The 16,716-nt window shown below is 35.6% G+C and overlaps 1 protein-coding gene across 1 annotated transcript in view; it reads left to right on the top strand.

Moving 5' to 3' along the window:
* PTPRR (protein tyrosine phosphatase receptor type R) overlaps positions 1-16,716 on the top strand; it is a 232,362-nt gene that overhangs the window by 13,997 nt on the left and 201,649 nt on the right. The window contains exon 2 of the mRNA XM_054580107.1: positions 13,018-13,304. Within this exon, the coding sequence (XP_054436082.1) occupies positions 13,018-13,304 (287 nt within the window). The remainder of the gene's footprint in view (positions 1-13,017; positions 13,305-16,716) is intronic.

The following is a 16,716-nucleotide window of genomic DNA, read 5'->3' as shown; positions in this document are numbered from 1 at the left end:
GCCTAACCCCCCATCTCCAACTTTTTCTTTCTTTCCACCCCAATTAAAGTGTGTAGTTCTTGCTTCTCATTGCAGAAGCAGTCTCTTCTCAACTAACTATAGATATATTTTTGAAAAGGTATGACACATTGATCTACACCAGATAAGTAACTGTTAACTGTATGGTTCTTCCCTCGCAGATGTTTATTTTGCCATGGAATTATAAGAGTGTATTGCCCTACCCCAGCAGCATTGATTTCCAGTGATGGATGACGACTGAAATAGGAGGGAGTAGAAGTGTTGGCCCAAAGGGTCTACCAAGAATCCCTCAAATTTCCAAAGACAGACAAAGGAGACCAGGGCAGGGACCTCTTCAAGAAGCTTCTGTGGTCCCCCTTCTTCATCCTCCTCCTGCTCTATTATCTGGGGGTTTATGTTCCTATGGTATTATTATTGTGGCACTATTTTAATTTTTTTTGTATGTTGTAATGTTCATTTTTCTGTGTTTTAATATAATTCCTAATCTATTTATGAGAATTATTATTAAAGCCAACATTTCTCTTTCTTTGACTTGCAATTAGAGCCCAGCCTTCAAAGGTTATCTGGAGAAATCTGCTATTAAAAAAATGGAAATAATTTATCATCTTTATAGCTATTTGCAGCAATTTTCAACTGGTGTGCTGCAAGAGGTTTTAAAATATGCAATACCTAACTATTTAGTCAGGGCACTGACCACTTTTCTCTTCGATTGTCAAATAAAAAAATGACAAGAGCCAACACAACAATAGCTGTCCAGTGTGAATGAATCAAAACTATACTTATTTTTTGTCAGATCAGCAAGAAATATAATATATTTTTTGTGTGCTGCAGAATTTTAGTAATTAGTTTATGTGTGCCACGAGATGAAAAAGGTTGAAAATTGCTGGCTATTTGTAAATAATAATGTTCGTTCTAACTGTTTGCATAACAATGACTGATGTATAAAAATTAGATTGTATAAATAATGTACTGCTTCACTACTCAGCAAGTGCATGTAGAACTCAATTCCTGTGATTTCTGCAAAGGTTAACATTTTTCAGCTTCATTGCAATGTGATCATTTTTCTTCACTTTGTATTTCCCCAGAGGGCATATCTTGATGAAGTTCTCCTCTTAATGGCTGTTTAGAGTTGAGGAGATGGTAGCATATACTCTTGTCAACTTCTCTTCCAAGCATCCTTTTGCTCAGTGCTTCAGGAACTGAGGAGCAGCTGACAGCTTCTGTCTGCACTAATGTATCTCACTTTCTCCAGCAGTTTGAGGCCAGTGGTCTTAACCCCGTTTCCTTTTCATGACTTATGTCTAGTCACATTGTCCCAAAGGATGCTGTCCTAACTGTATTATGTTTCATTCTGGAATCCATATCTAGCCAATGAAAAATAACTCTATTAAAGCAGGGCAAAATCAGGAAATGTGAAACCCTTTCATTGTAATTTTACCACCAGCACAAAGCACATAGTGGATTTTTCCTGTCAGTTCTGTGAGTCCCAAATAGTTTTCCACTGTGCTGCTCAACTTTCAATGGATGAGATAAACAGGAAGAAGTAAGGGACACCTAGAATAGTCCCACTTGGCTGCAAGTGGCAGTAGAAACTGCATTTTCTAATGGAATATTGGGGAAATGTGGAGTGTTAATATTAAAGAACATGCAGGAAAAGTTTAAAAAGATGCCTTAATTAAAATCATTTCTTATTCTTGTAGGATTCAGGTCCTCTCTTATAGAGAGGAAAATAGAGCCAGCTCTATAAAAATAACTACCTTAGTGTTTATTTTTTATTTTTATTATAAATGTACTAGACACATCACTGGCCAAATGTATGGAGCATTTAAATAGTACTAGAGACTGACACAGCACCTCCTCGGGGGATTATGTTTTCATGTCCTAGTGATCAGTTCATAGATTAGATTTTAGTGACAATATATTCGAAGGAGGTGTTCTTTTAGTATAAGTTTGTCCAAGTTTTTTGAGGGGAAGGACCATGATGGTTTACAATTTCTGTAAATTCAATCATTGTTATCTTGTAAAGACTTTTATTTTATTTTATTATTTTTAACTTTTTAATGACAAAATAGCTGGTTTGAAGATTTTTTTTTTGTCAAACTGCTTGTTTGGTGTCAAGATACAAAACAAAACAAGTGTGAGCACATGGAAGTACATACATATACATTAGAACATAATTAAGACACGCAAATTGAATTTTATAAAACTGGCTTCGTATATAGACAGAGCCATAATAGACTTTTTAAAAGCACTGGTGCAATTTGCTGTTAACATTAATAGGAGTGAGCAGGTTATACCTGGGAGATGATGCTAACAGATCTCATTTGTCACATCTGGGGAAGGCTGTAGTGTTCATCTGGAAGATTCCGTGTTACCACTGTAGGTACTTTTAACAGGAGATTAGTACTGTGGCGACCCCTTGGGTTACTGATACCAAAAGATACAGAAAAACCAGAAGAATAATTTTAATATTAGCTTCCTTACATCCAAGGCTCTCACTGCTGGAAATCCCTGCTCCTGGAGGTTCCCAAAGGGACTTTTATGGTGCTTATGGAAAAACTTATCTTTTTAGAAAAAAAATGGCACCATGTGAAACCTAAGTGAATTGGGGCTTCTTTTCTACTGAAGTGCATTTCTAATCTAGTCATAGATATAGTAATCTTCATTTTCTCATGAAAAAAACTAAGGCTCAGTGATGAAAAAGAGAATTGCTCAAGTTCACATCCATGAAAGGAGAATGGTGAGAGAAGTAATTGAAATAAGAATCTATGTCCCTTACCTTTTAATTCATTGCTTTTTTTTAAAAGTATGCTTCTTTCCTTTCACAATACTACCAATAGGCATATTCTATACGAACTCTCACTGTGTATGTTTAACTTTATCTGAGAGGTATTTGCAAATCAAATGAGAGCCTCATCATTTCTGATGTTATCCGTTTATGTCTCCTTCCTAGAGAACAAATTGTTCACAATAATGTAAAAAACAGTGGCTCTCCCTTCACAAAATGATCAGTTGACTTTTTTGACCACTCACTTTTTCAGGTCTTTAGAGACTATGGTCTCAAACTTTTGTTCCTTTTACAAATTACTAAAGCTGATTTAAACACTTGCAATACAAGGATTTATTCTGAGTGTATATATAAGACTCTTCTATCTCATGTATCCAGGAATTACCAATACTGAATTTGAAATAATGAATCATAATGTATTCCAACTTTACATTGCAATTTCACACATTTCTCTTTCCTTTGTTAAAGATCTCTTCAGAGATTATCAAGGTTGTATCCAGAATGAAATTTTAATTGTGGAATTTTATGACCACCAAAACTGGTTATTCTCAAGTGAATGTTGCTTCTATGATGAGTACTTTTATTTTAAATGTAGATGAGTATATTTGACAAGCTATTTACTAAACATTCTGAGAGACACTTTATCCCCTACAGGGGAAAAAATTGTCACACAACTCAATGAAAATTATGAATCCTGCTAGACATCTCATATCAACTTTTTTCCTCAATCTTTACAAGAACTGTCTTAATTCTTCTCTGTTTTCTTTACCACTCTCCCACCTTTCCTCCCTTGTTTTCTCTTTCTCTTATGAAATGACTTCATCCTATTCTACACAGAGAAAGTAGAACACATTACAAGATAACTTATTCAACTTCTACCACCGAATCCATTAACATCCCAGATCTCCTCTCCTCCCCCATATTAATGCAGGCACACGGGGGTCCTGGGACTCCAAGGTCCATGACCCACTGTGTGTTCTTAGCTTTGCACAGGAAAAATTCAAATGAGGGCCAGCATGAAGTTTAAAGTGAAGAAGTGAGACAAAGTAGGCTCCTCCACAGACAGAGCAGCGCCTCCCTTGTGGTGTTTAATTCTTTTATTGAGGCTTATTTAATCCAGGGGTAGGCCATACAATAAGGGGAAGAGCTATTCAGGACATCTCTTGGGAAAGGGGTTGAGACTTCCCCAGAAAACTTCCATGGACCATTTTTGACCTTTTATGGACTTTCTTTTTCCAATCATCTATTACAATGAGAGTATAATGAGGCTAGAGGGTCACCATTGGGTGAAATTAGTTGCCATGTTGGATCAAACTGGTCTCTACGAGTTGTAAGCTATAAGCCCATTGGGGGTGCTCTTACAATTTCCTTGATAGTTCCTGTAGATCTTATAGGTTACAGACATTTCACCACATATCCTATTTCAATATTATAATAAAAGAAATACCTCCCTTTAATCTCCAATCTGAGGCTCATCCTCTTGCCTAGATTCTGGATCCCAACTCCTCTGATCTTCTGGGGTGCTCAGCCTAATAATTATTCTACTTGTTTTCCACTATGTTTTCAACCACTCCTTCTCAGCCTACTTTTTCCTCTTATTGATTAAATGTACACAAATCTCTCCTATCTTGAAAAAAAGAACAATTCCTTCAGCGCTACTTTCCCATCCTGATAACACACTGTCACTCTCTTATCACACCGAAACTTGTTGCAAGAGTTGTTCATATATGTTTTCTCCTTTATCTCCCACTCACTCCTCAATCCAATTAATTCTAGTTTTCTTCCACACCATACACTGAAACTATTTTATGTAAGTTTATCCAATTATTTTTAATGATATAGATATATATTTAGTGATGAAAAAAGATGCTGTGATATATTTGAGTGAAAAAATAGCTTATAAAACATAATATAATAAAACATAACATACTATAATAATATATAGATTATCTTTACCTCATTGTATATTTTTGCCTCCTGTGTCAAATATTAATTGACTAAAACATGTTATATTATAAAACATAATATAATAATATAAAACATAATATAATATAATATAACATAATCTTTTAACTTTTTTGGTTTATAGTTCTATGAATTTTCATGAGTTGTTATGTAGACTGATAGTTCATTTCTTTTTATTGATGAGTAATATTCCATTGTATAGCTGTATCACAGTTTGTTTAGCCATTCACTTATTGAAGGACATTTGAGTTGTTTCCATTTGGGGACACAAAAATTTGCTTACAGATTTCTGTGTGGGCATAAACTTTTGTTTCTCTAGGGTAAGTATGCAATAATGAAATTGCTGGGTCATATGCTAAGCATATTTTTAACTATAAGAAACTGCCAAACTGTTTCCCGTAGTGCCCTTGCCATTTTGCATTTCCACCAGCAAGGCATAAGACTTTCTGTTGCTCTAGAGCCTCTCCAGCATGGCATATTGTGAACATTTTTTTATTTTACCAATTTTTAGAGGTTTATAGTGGTATATAACAATTACGAAATGCATTTCTTTACTGGATAATAGGATTGGGAAAATTTTTATGTGATTATTTGCCATGTATGTATTGTCTTTGATAGAGTATTCAAGTCTTTAGCCCATTTTTAATTTAATTTATTGGGGTGACATTGCTTAATAAAATTATATAGGTTTCAAGTATACAGTTCTCCAAACATTATCTATGTATTGTGATGTGTGTCTACCACCCCAAGTCTTCAATCACCATTTATCCCCTTCTTATCCTCTTTGACCTTCCCCCACCCCCCTTTCCTGCTGGCATTCACCATGCAGTTGCCTGTGTCCATGAGTCTTTCTTTTTTTATTGCTTAATCCCTTTACCCTTTTCACCCAGCCTCTAAGCCCCTCCCCTCTGACAGCTGTCAGTCTGTTCTCTGTATCCATAATTCTGTTTCCATTTTGTCAGCTTATTTAATTCATTAGATTCCACATAAAAGTGAAATCATATCATAATGGTCTTTCTGACTGGCTTATTACACTTAGCACAATACTCTACAGGTCCATCCATGTTGTTGCAAAAGGTAAGATTTCCTTTTGTTATAGCTGAGTACTACTCCATTGCATAAATATACCATAGCTTTTCTATCCATCTACTGATGGGCATTGGGCTGCTTCCAAATCTTGGCCTTTTGTAAATGATGCTGCAATGAATATAGGGGTGCATATATTTTTTCACATTAGTGTTTTGGGTTTCTTTGGATATATTCCCAGAAGTAGAATAGCTGGGTCATATGGCAGTCCTGTTTTTAATTTTGTAAGATAACTCCATACTGCTTTCCACTGTGGCCACAACAACCTGCATTTCCTCCAACAGTGCATGAGTGTTCCCCTTTCTCTACATCCCCAACAACATTTGTTGTTTGTTGATTAATTCATTATAGATGTTCTGACAGGTGTAAAGAGATATCTCATTGTGGTTTTAATTTGCATTTCTCTGATAATTAGTGATGTTGAGCATCCTTTCATATGTGTATTGACCATCTGTATATCACCTTTGGCAAAGTGTTTGTTCAGGTCCTTTGCCCATTTCTTAATTGGATTATTTGAAATTTGGTGTTGAGTTTTATAAATTCCTTATAAATTTTGGATATTAAACTCTCATCAGATATATCAGTGAATATGTTCTCCCATTAAGTGGGTTGTTTTTTCATTGTGTTGATACTTTCCTTTGCTGTTCAAAAACTTTTTTAGTTTGATGTAGTCCTGTTTGTTTTGTTTTTGTTTTGTTTTCCTTGCCTGAGGTGATATTTTAGAAAAATATTGCTATGAGAAATACCCAAGATCTCACAGCCTGTGTTTTCTTCTAGGATTTTTAAGGTTTAAATGTTAAGGCTAACATTTAAGTCTTCAATATACTTTGAGCTTATTCTTCTGTGTGGTGTAAGAAGGTGGTCTAGTTTCATTTTTTTGCATGGATCTGTTCAATTTTCCCAGTACCACTTATTGAATAGATTATCTTTACTTCATTGTATATTTTTGCCTCCTGTGTCAAATATTAATTGACTATAAAGGCATGGGTTTATTTCTGGGCTCTCTATTTTGTTCAATTGATCTATATGTCTGTTTTTATGCCAGGGCCATGCCATTTTTTTTATTACTATGGCCTTGTAGTACAGTTTGATATCCAACTTTGTCCTTCTTTCTTAAGATTACTATGGCTCTTAGGGGTTTTTTGTGGTTCCATATATGTTTTTGGAATGTTTGTTCTGGTTCTATGAAATACATCATTGATATCTTGATAGAAATTACATTGAAACTCTAGATGGAGATTCAATCTCCATCTACACTTTGAGTAGTATGGACATTTTAATGATGTTAATTCTTTCAATCCTTGAACATGGTATATGCTTCCATTTATTTGTATTTTCCTCAGATTCTTTCTTCAGTGTCTTATAATTTTCTAAGTATAGGTTATTTACATCCTTGGCTAAATTTATTCCTAGGTATTTTATTATTTTTTGGTGCACTTGTGAATGGGATTTTGTTTTCTTAGTTTCTCTTTCAGATAGTTCATTATTGGTATATAAAAATGCAACTGATTTCTGTATATTAATTTTATATCCCATTCCTTTACTGAATTAATCTATTAGTTCTAATGATTTCTTAATAGAATCTTTAAGGCTCTCTATATACAGTATCATGTCATCTGCAAATAATGACAGCTTTACTTCTTCCTTTCCAATTTAAATGCCTTTTGTTTCTTCTTCTTGTCTGATTGCTGTGGCTAGGACTTCTAGTACTATGTTGAATAAGAGTGTGAAAGCAGACATCCTTGTCTTGTTCCCAGTGTTAAAAGAAACACTTTTTTTGCCCATCGTGTATGTTGTTGGCTGTGGGCTTGTCATATATGGCCTTTATTACTTTGAGCTATATTCCCTCTATTCCCACTTTGCTGAAAGTGTTTATTGTAAATGGGTGCTGGATTTTATCAAATGCTTTTTCAGCATGTATTAATATGATCATGTGATTTTATCTCTCATTCCATTTATGTGGTGTTATCCCATTTATTGATTTGCATATTATACCAACTTTGCATCTCTGGAATAAATCACACTTGATCATGGTTTATGATCTTTCTCATGTATTGTTGGATCTGACTTGCTAATATTTTGTTGAGAATTTTAGCATCTATGTTCATCAGGAATACAGGCCTATAATTTTCTTTCTTTGCAGTGTCTTTATCTGGTTTTGGAATTAAAATAATGCTAGCATTGTAAAATGAGCTTGAGAGTCTTTCCTCCTTTGAAATTTTTTGAAACAGTTTGGGAAGGAAAGTGTTAATTTTTCTTTTACTGTTTAGGAAAACTTACCGGTGAAGTCATCCAGTCTAGGACTTTTGCTTATTGGAAATTTTTTTACTACTGCTTCTGTTTCTTTAGTTGTAATCTGTCTATTCAGATTTTCTAATTCTTCCTGACTTAATTTTGGAAGATTGTATTAATTAGGAATTTATCAATTTTGTACAGATTGTCCAATTTGTTTCATGTACTCATTTATGACATTTTTTTTTACAATCCTTTGTTTTTCTGTGGTGTTAGTTGTTAACTTCTATTTCATTTCTGATTTTATTTAATTGGACCCTCTCTTTATGATGAGTCTGGTTGAAGGTTGTTAATTTTGTTTATTTTTTCAAAGAACCACCTCTTAGTTTCATTGATCTTTTGTATATTTTTTAGACTCTGTTTTGTTTATTTCTGCTCTGATCCTTATTATTTCCTTCATTCTAATCACTTGGGCTTTGTTTGTTGTTCTTTTTCAGTCTTTAATTGTAAACTTTGTTTATTTGAGATTTTTTCTCGTTTCTTGAGGTAGGTCTGTAATGCTATGAATTTTTCTCTCAAGACTGCTTTAGCTGTGTGCCATAGATTTTTGTTGTCTTCCCGTGTTCATTTGTTTCAAAATATCTTTTGATTTCTTCCTTGGTCTCATTGTTAACCCATTCATTCTTTAATAATATTTTATTTAGCCTCCATGTCTTTGTGTGTTTTTCAGTTTTTTTCCTGTCATTTATTTCTATTTTCATACCATTATGGTCAAGAAGATGCCTGATGTAATTTCAATATTATTAAATTTATTGACATTTGTTTCATCTCCTAATATGTAGTCAATCCTACAAAATATTCCATGTGCACTTGTAAAGAATGTATATTCTGCTGCATTGGGATGAAATGCTCTGAAGATATCAATTAAATCTATCTGACCTAGTGTGTCATCTAAGGTCACCAGTTCCTTGTAGATTTTACTTTTGAAAGGTCTATCTATTGATGTAAATAGAATGTTAAAATTCCCTAGTATGACTGTATTGCTGTCGATCTCTCCCTTTAAGTCCATCAAGATTTTCTTTACATATTTAGGTACTCCTATGTTGGGTGCAAAAATGTTTACAAGGGTTAAATCCTCTTTTTAGATTGTTTTTTCGTCATTATGTAGTATCCTTCTTTGTCTTTTTTTCCTTTCCATTTGAATGAAAGATATTTTTCCATCCCTTTACTTTTAGTCTATGTGTATCTTTCATTCTCAGGTGGGTCTTTGGTAGACAACATATATTCTGTCCCGAAAAAAGTCCAACCATTGTTACTAAAACAAGAACAGTTTGCACAATATTGGTGTAACCTGGTAGCCAAGGAGAGTGAACTGGAATGCTCATGCTTCAACAATGACAACTTCCCTGTACTAGTCAGTGAGGGTGATAGAGGCTGTTGAGTGAGCATGTGTACTCTGTGACCATCACATCAAAAATGACTGAGCAAGCAGAACAACGAATCTGCATCAAATTTTGTGTTAAGCTTCATCATTCCTCTCTGGAAACTATTTGGATGATTCAGAAGGCTGCAGTTATGGGCAACTGGTGATTGGCAGCTTCATCATGACAGCACACCCACTCATGCATCATGTCTCATGAAGAGTTTTTTGGTGAAACATCCCATCACCCATGTGACTCGGCCCCACTACAGCCCAGGTTTGGCACCTTACAACTTCTGGCTTTTCCCAAAACTAAAATTCCTTTGACGGGAGAGAGATTGCAGACCACCAATGAGATTCAGGAAAATACAGTGGGGCAGCTGATTGGGGATTGGGAGAACTGTGTGAGGTCCCAAGGTGCCTACTTTGAAGAGAACTGAGGCATCATTGTCCTATGTATACTGTTTCTTTTATCTTGTATCTTCTCAAATAAATGTCTCTATTTTTCATATTACCTGGCTGGATACTTTTTTGGCTGACCTTGTATACATGGGTCTTGTTTTCTTACTCATTCTGCTACCCTATCTTTTGACTGGAGCATTTAAGCCATTTACATTTAGTATGTTTATTAATAAGTATGTATTTGTTGCCATTTTATTCTTTTAACTATGTTCCTCTTCCTCCTCCTCTAACTCCTGCTCCTCTTCCTTCTTTAACATTTTTGTAATACAGTTGGTGATAACAACCTCTTTTAGCTTTTTCTTCCTTGGAAAACTCTTTATTTCTCCTTCAATTTTAAATGATAATCTTGCTGAGTAAAGTAGTCTTCACTGTATGTCCTTGGTTTTTATAACTGAATATTTTATGTCAGTTACTTCTGGCTTGAAATGTTTCTGTTGAGAAATCAGACGACAGTGTAATGGGAACTTCCCTGTTGCTAACTAACTGCTTTTCTTTTGTTGCTTTTAAGATAATCTCTTTGTCTTTACCCTTTGCCATTTTAATTATGATGTGGATCTCTTTGGCGGGGGGGGGGGGGGTCACATTTTTTGGAACTCTCTGCACTTCCTGAACTTGTATGTCTTCTTCCTTCACCAGGTTATGGAAGTTTTCATTAATGATTTCTCCAAATATATTTTTGATCTTTTGCTTTCTCTTATCCTTCCAATACACTTATCATGCAGATGCTGTTATGGTTCATATTATCCCAAAGATCCTTTAAACTATCCTAATTTTTGTTGATTCTTTTTTTCTTTTTGCTGCTGTGATTGGGCATTTTTTTTATCATTACTTCCAAATCACTGATTTGATTCTCTGCATCATCCAACCTACTATTTATTCCTTCTAGTGTATTCTTATTTCCAATATTGTATTCTTCATTTCTAACTGGTTATTTTCAATGGTTTCTGCGTTCTTTTTCACTAACTACATTCTTATAACCATTTTTAAAAATTCTATATCTGAAAAATTGCTTGCCTCCATTTCATTTAGTCATTTTTCTGAAGATTTCTCCTGTTCTTTCTTTTGGTGGATGTTTTTTGTCTCCCCATTTTGGCTGTCTCTTTACATTTGTTTCTGTGTAGATAGAAAGATTTGCTATGACTTTCATCAGGTGGCCTAATGTAGCAAGTGACCTGTAAGGTCCAGTGGTGCAGTCTTTTTGATCACTTGTGCTGGGTGCTCCAGGAATATTCCTTATGTGGGTTATGTGGGCTCTAGCGCTGTAATTGAGTCTTGTTTGCTATTGGCCCATTCATATGTGAGGTGGATCCTTAGGCTGGCTGACTGTGAAGCTCAACCACAACCACAGCCTGCAGGCTGCTGTGGAGGTGCTGACCACATGAAGCAGAATTTGCCTCGGGAGAATCTGGTGCCTGAAGAAATCTCCCTTGGGATATGCAGCTTATGAATCTAATTGGATCCTGCCCTGATGTTGCCTGAAGCTGGCTACTAAGTGTACTTGTTCTGGGCCTTTTGGGAGAGACTTTGTCAGACCAATATCTGATGCTGCCTGTAACTGGCCCTGGGCAACCTGTTTAGAGCTACAAGTGACCCATAGCTGTGGCTACCTCTGCTGAGCCTGGATGTGTGCAGGAAGGACCAAACTGTGCACGAAAGCTAAGTTTTACCAACACTGGACCCAGGGACCCAAGTCAGGGACCTTAGGTCAGCAACAGTCCTAAGGTACCCCAAAATTCACCTACCTTGCCTTCTCCTGTCAGCTCCCTATTAGGCATAGTCATTAAGAGAGCCTCTGGCTGTGCTCAAGTTAGGTGAGGTGGATTCACAGGGAGTAACCAGGTAGGAGCAAGTGGGGTTCATCACTTGATACAAGATTGATACAGGTTCTAACTTGGTGCCAGTGCTGGGTCTGAGGCCACTCAGCAAATATCCCCAGATATACCAAGTCTAGCTGCTACCCACTGGGTGCTCACACACATTTGTGTTTGGATGGGATCTCAGGGAGTCATCAGGATGAGGCTAGCAGAGTTTATCAGAGCAAAACAGACCAAGATTTGGCTACATGAAAGGAAGGCTCTGCTCTGGTGGGTGTGCAAGGGAAAAATGATCTGTGTCCTAGAGCCACACAACTCAGTTTGTCTGAGATTCTGCCAGGAGAGTAATTTTCTATGAACAGTATTTGTACAGCTTCTTGTTGCCATAAACCTATCAAGGGAAAATCTGGGGGTACCTACTGTCGCTAGGCACTTTGTTGGAGGCATTACTAAATTGTGATCTGCTCATCCTGTTTATTATGTTATATGAAAGATCTTATGTTTGTTTTTCTAACTGGTGTTTGAATTAGTGATTTTTTTTTACTAACATGTTTATGTTATCTATTTCTTCCTGTGGCCAATGACAGATAAGAGAAAGAATTATTCAGTTTAATGGATAGTTACCTAATAGAAGAGATAAAGGTGAATGTATTGCTTTATCTGGACAGACATATTACTAAGTAAGAAGGAGAGAATGGCTATTGTTGCATAACTAGAAATTGCCATCACAATGAGTGTACTCAGATTTCTGCCCTTAGTGAGTTTAAAATACTCTAGAAACATTTAAAATATATATACATTTAACTTTAATATAATCTGGATAAAATAAGGATGAAATAAGAATTATATGAAATGCTATTGATTAAAGGCAGGAAAGATGGAACATGATGTAAATTGTTGTCATTTGAACAGATAGGACATCAAGGAACAGAAGCCCAACAGGGTGTTAAAACTGCGGGTTTAGATAAAGGAGGAAATTCCTGACTAAAATATGTATTAAAATATCTGATAAATAGGACTTTTTCAAACAACACTCACTTCTGTGATGCCGCCATATCATCAGTGTGTTCTATTTGTTGGGGATAAAAAAACAGGGGGAAAAGATGGAGAATATTCTAAATCCTTCATGAGACTTAAAGCTTCTTAGAATAAACAGCTCTCAATATCAGATAGTTCTACTCACCCTACTAAATAAGGTATTAGATTTTTGTTTCTGCTTCTTCCCCTTTCAGGATGCTTTTCAGGAGATAATGATCACTTTTTGACATTTCATCATAAGAGTGGGAAGCCAGCATTCCTTTATCACCATTCACAAGACATTGAGAAGAGTCTGGATATAGCTCCACAAAAGATATATAAACATTCCTCTTCTGAAGCTCAAATAAGCAAACACCACACAATCGTTAATTCAGCATTTCCTAGACCTGCGTATGATTCATCTCTCAATCTGTTGGCTGTTGCTGGTCAAGATCTTGAAGTAGAAAACCTTCCAATCCCAGCAGCAAATGTAATTGTGGTGGTAAGTATTGCACTTGACTGATGCTGATGCTTTCATCTGTGGTTGATGTTGAAAAAAACTAATGATGAATAGTTATCTTTGGATTTCAGTGGGTTTTTTTTTTTACTACACACTTTTCATTGTCTAATATTTCTTTTTTTTACTTGATTATTGTCTTTGACTTCCTCTTGAATTTGATGAGCCCACAAAATAAGAAAGTTTGTTTGCCCCTGGCCAGATAGCTCAATTCGTGACAGTGTTGTCTTGATACACCAAGGTTGCAGGTTTGATTCCCAGTCAGGGCCCATGTAATAATGAACCAATGAATGCACAAATAAGTGAAACAATAAATCAATGTCTTTCTTTCTCTCCCTCTCCCTTTACCTCTCTCTCTAAAAATCAATTTAAAAGGGAAACTTTTTCTATATCCTCTGTGTACAACACAGTGCATGCTGCAGAGTAGGTGTTTAATAAATATTTGAATCAAAAATTGCTTTAGGAAGGCCTTATAAGTATAGCATGTTATATCCTGCACTGAGCCTCCTGCCTTCCATGCTAATCTCTTCTATGCAGATATGCCTTAATCTCTTTTTATATAAATAATACTTATTAAAGATCTTCTGGTCACTTGACTCAAATGGTAAGAAATAAAGAGTCCACTGAAAGGGAAGAAGTGTATTAGAGGGAGGGTAGTTTTCTGTCACTGGAGTAAATAAAATGGTTTGAGAGTAGTTAATGGATAGTCAAGATGGTACAGAGTTTCCATTGCTTGTATTCTTAGGGTATGTAATCCAGGGTATCGTTTCCCAGTTTATGGAGATATCATAGTTTAAGTACATGCTGAGGCTGATATACTATTTAGACTATAGTCCCTTTCAAGTTTAAAACCACTATAGGAGCCTCCATATTAAAACTAAAATTCAATAACTCAATGGTTGTTATTCCATTTCTACCCCAGAATATAATCAAATATGCTGACTTTTAAGGCCATGACAATTCAATGAAGGCATGTTTGCATTTTGACAACCTCTTTACGCACCAAATGTAATGAAATTTAACAAGCTTTTTTCCCTTTCCTTTATTTTTTATCTGCTATGTATAGCTTCTTTTGCTAGTATTAAGAATCAAAAATCCATTTGTATATGTTTTCAATTAACATACATTGAATATTTATTATGATCCAGTCTTTATTTGGGGTATCTAGAAATAGAGGCAAATGAAATGGCTCTCTGCTTTTGTTTGAGAAATGTCTGGGGGGAAATGTCAGTAATTCAATAAATAACATAAATTGAGAACATGAGATGAGCTCTTAAGAGAAAATATGTGGGTCATTTGCCTTTTGAAATACTTGAACAAATTTTCTGCATTTATATGAGTAACAGATGTTCTGAAGGTGAACGCCATGTATTCAGTGAAGATAAATGATGTTAATGATGTCGCTGTATCTGGATATGCCTGTGATAATGCTAGGGCTCATGGGAGATATTTCCTCTAGTAACACCATATACTCATAGTCAACTCTTAAAGTCACTGTGAATTACAGTTCAGGAGGTTTGTTCTATCCTATAATGTCATGTACTGTCTAGTTCATTTAATATTATGGAGGATAAAAGGCATCAATAAGGAATTCTGGCATGCCACTTCACTTTTAGTTTATTTGTGGCTTGGGGAGTCATGAAAAAGCTGTGCTTTTTCTTTTGGGTGATGATTACAAAGAGACAATAGGCCATTTGACTGCATTAGCCTCCTTTAACCTCTCTTAATCTAGGCTCTAACCATTCTGTGGCTTTAAGAGTTTGCAACAATTGCTAGTGCTAATGTTTCCTGTAATCCATTTACATTGCTGATGCACATGGTGATTTAGTAGGAAAACCTGGGAAGTGGAATTATTTTTAAATAGATCAATAATGTTAAGTTTACTCAAAAAAATAGAGGGTCAACATTCAGTCAAGTATCAGCTGGTCTGAAGCTTCATCTATCCAGAAAAGACATTTAGTAATGGAGTATAGAGGATGAAAGGAAGATATTGTGATGACTAAATGACTTTGATGGAGTAATTAATGTGTGTTTGTGTGGTTGGGGGTGTATGTGCGTGCATGTGTGTGTATGTGTGTGTGCAATCACAGAGACACTATTTTGCTTGAGGAATATTGCAGCAGTACTAAACAATTTGTAGGATTACTTTATATCAAAATGAGCAATGATCATAAGTATAATTTCCATTCAGGCAAATTATTGAGATTTTCTTCCCAGCTAAAGTAAAAAGCCATTTCTGACCTCTAAAATATATATGTAATTTCTAACCTTTCCTAACTCAGAGGTAGAGAGAACTTTTTTCCTTTTATATTTCTCTCTCTCTCATTTCTGACATCATTAAGACAGTGAATTTTATAAAATATATGAAATGAAATATATCACCAGGACATGAAAGATGCATATGTCCCTCTTCCTTTCCTGGTGCCTAATTGCCTCCACAAAGCATTTAATAAGAGCATTTGTGTACAAATGAATTTTTTCCTTTTTCTTCTTTCTTTTATAATCAGGAAAATCTGTAGTTTATTTACTTCAAGGAGAAGACAGCATAGATAAAATTTTTATCCCAAAGGATTCTAATTATGCTCCAGAAGCTTAATTAAGAAACTGTTAATAGAATTTTTGTACACATTCAGTACAGAGGGAAGGTGAATGTCTTCAACGTCAGTGCTGTGGTAGAAGCCAAAACAACAACAACAACGGGTTTCACCAAATGTGTGCTGGGAATTTCATAGCTCTTATAACTGGATCCCCAAGATTCATCAGGTCACACAGCCACAACATCAGGAAGGAGGGAACCCAGGATTGTCAGTGATAATAGTAAAGTGGAAGCAGCTGCAGGTCCTTCCAGTTCAGCAAGGTCAGCACAGATTGTTAAATGAAGAATATTCCAGTCTGGGAAGATTCTGAGAAAACTAGGGATTAGGAATATAAATAGTGGAATATAAATGGTTCATTCCAGATGATGGAATTGAGGAAAAGAAAAGAAAATAAATAGAAGGAAGAGGGTGAGGAAAGAATATGAGGAAGGGGAGGAGAATAGAGGAAAGAGAAGGGAATAGGGGAAGGAGGAAAGGGAAAGAAGGAAGAAAAAGAAGGAAGGGAGGGAAGGAGGGGAAGAGAAGAGAGATGGTATATTGTCCTTAGGGCAACTGAAAGACTTTTGTGAGCACGTAAGAGTATGATGGGGAGCTCCCAGCGGGCGGAGGTGGTCTCTGTGAGATTCCTAGCGTCCTAAACCTTCCTGTCTTGCTCACCACTCACCCAGGTCAGCGCACAGGCAGACATACTCTTGTTTTTTTTTTAACAGTGCTTTTTTTACAAATATTTTTATCAGGTAGTTGATTTAGATAACTATTAAAGCCAGAAACTTTGAATAACTCTGTTTCAGTTACATCCT

Source organism: Pteronotus mesoamericanus, unplaced genomic scaffold (assembly GCF_021234165.1).
Source record: "Pteronotus mesoamericanus isolate MK-2021 breed Mesoamerican mustached bat unplaced genomic scaffold, CSHL_Meso_final contig_56, whole genome shotgun sequence".
NCBI classification, from domain to species: Eukaryota; Metazoa; Chordata; class Mammalia; order Chiroptera; family Mormoopidae; genus Pteronotus; species Pteronotus mesoamericanus.
Note: the sequence above shows the minus strand (reverse complement) of the source record. Positions and strands in the feature narration are given on the sequence as shown.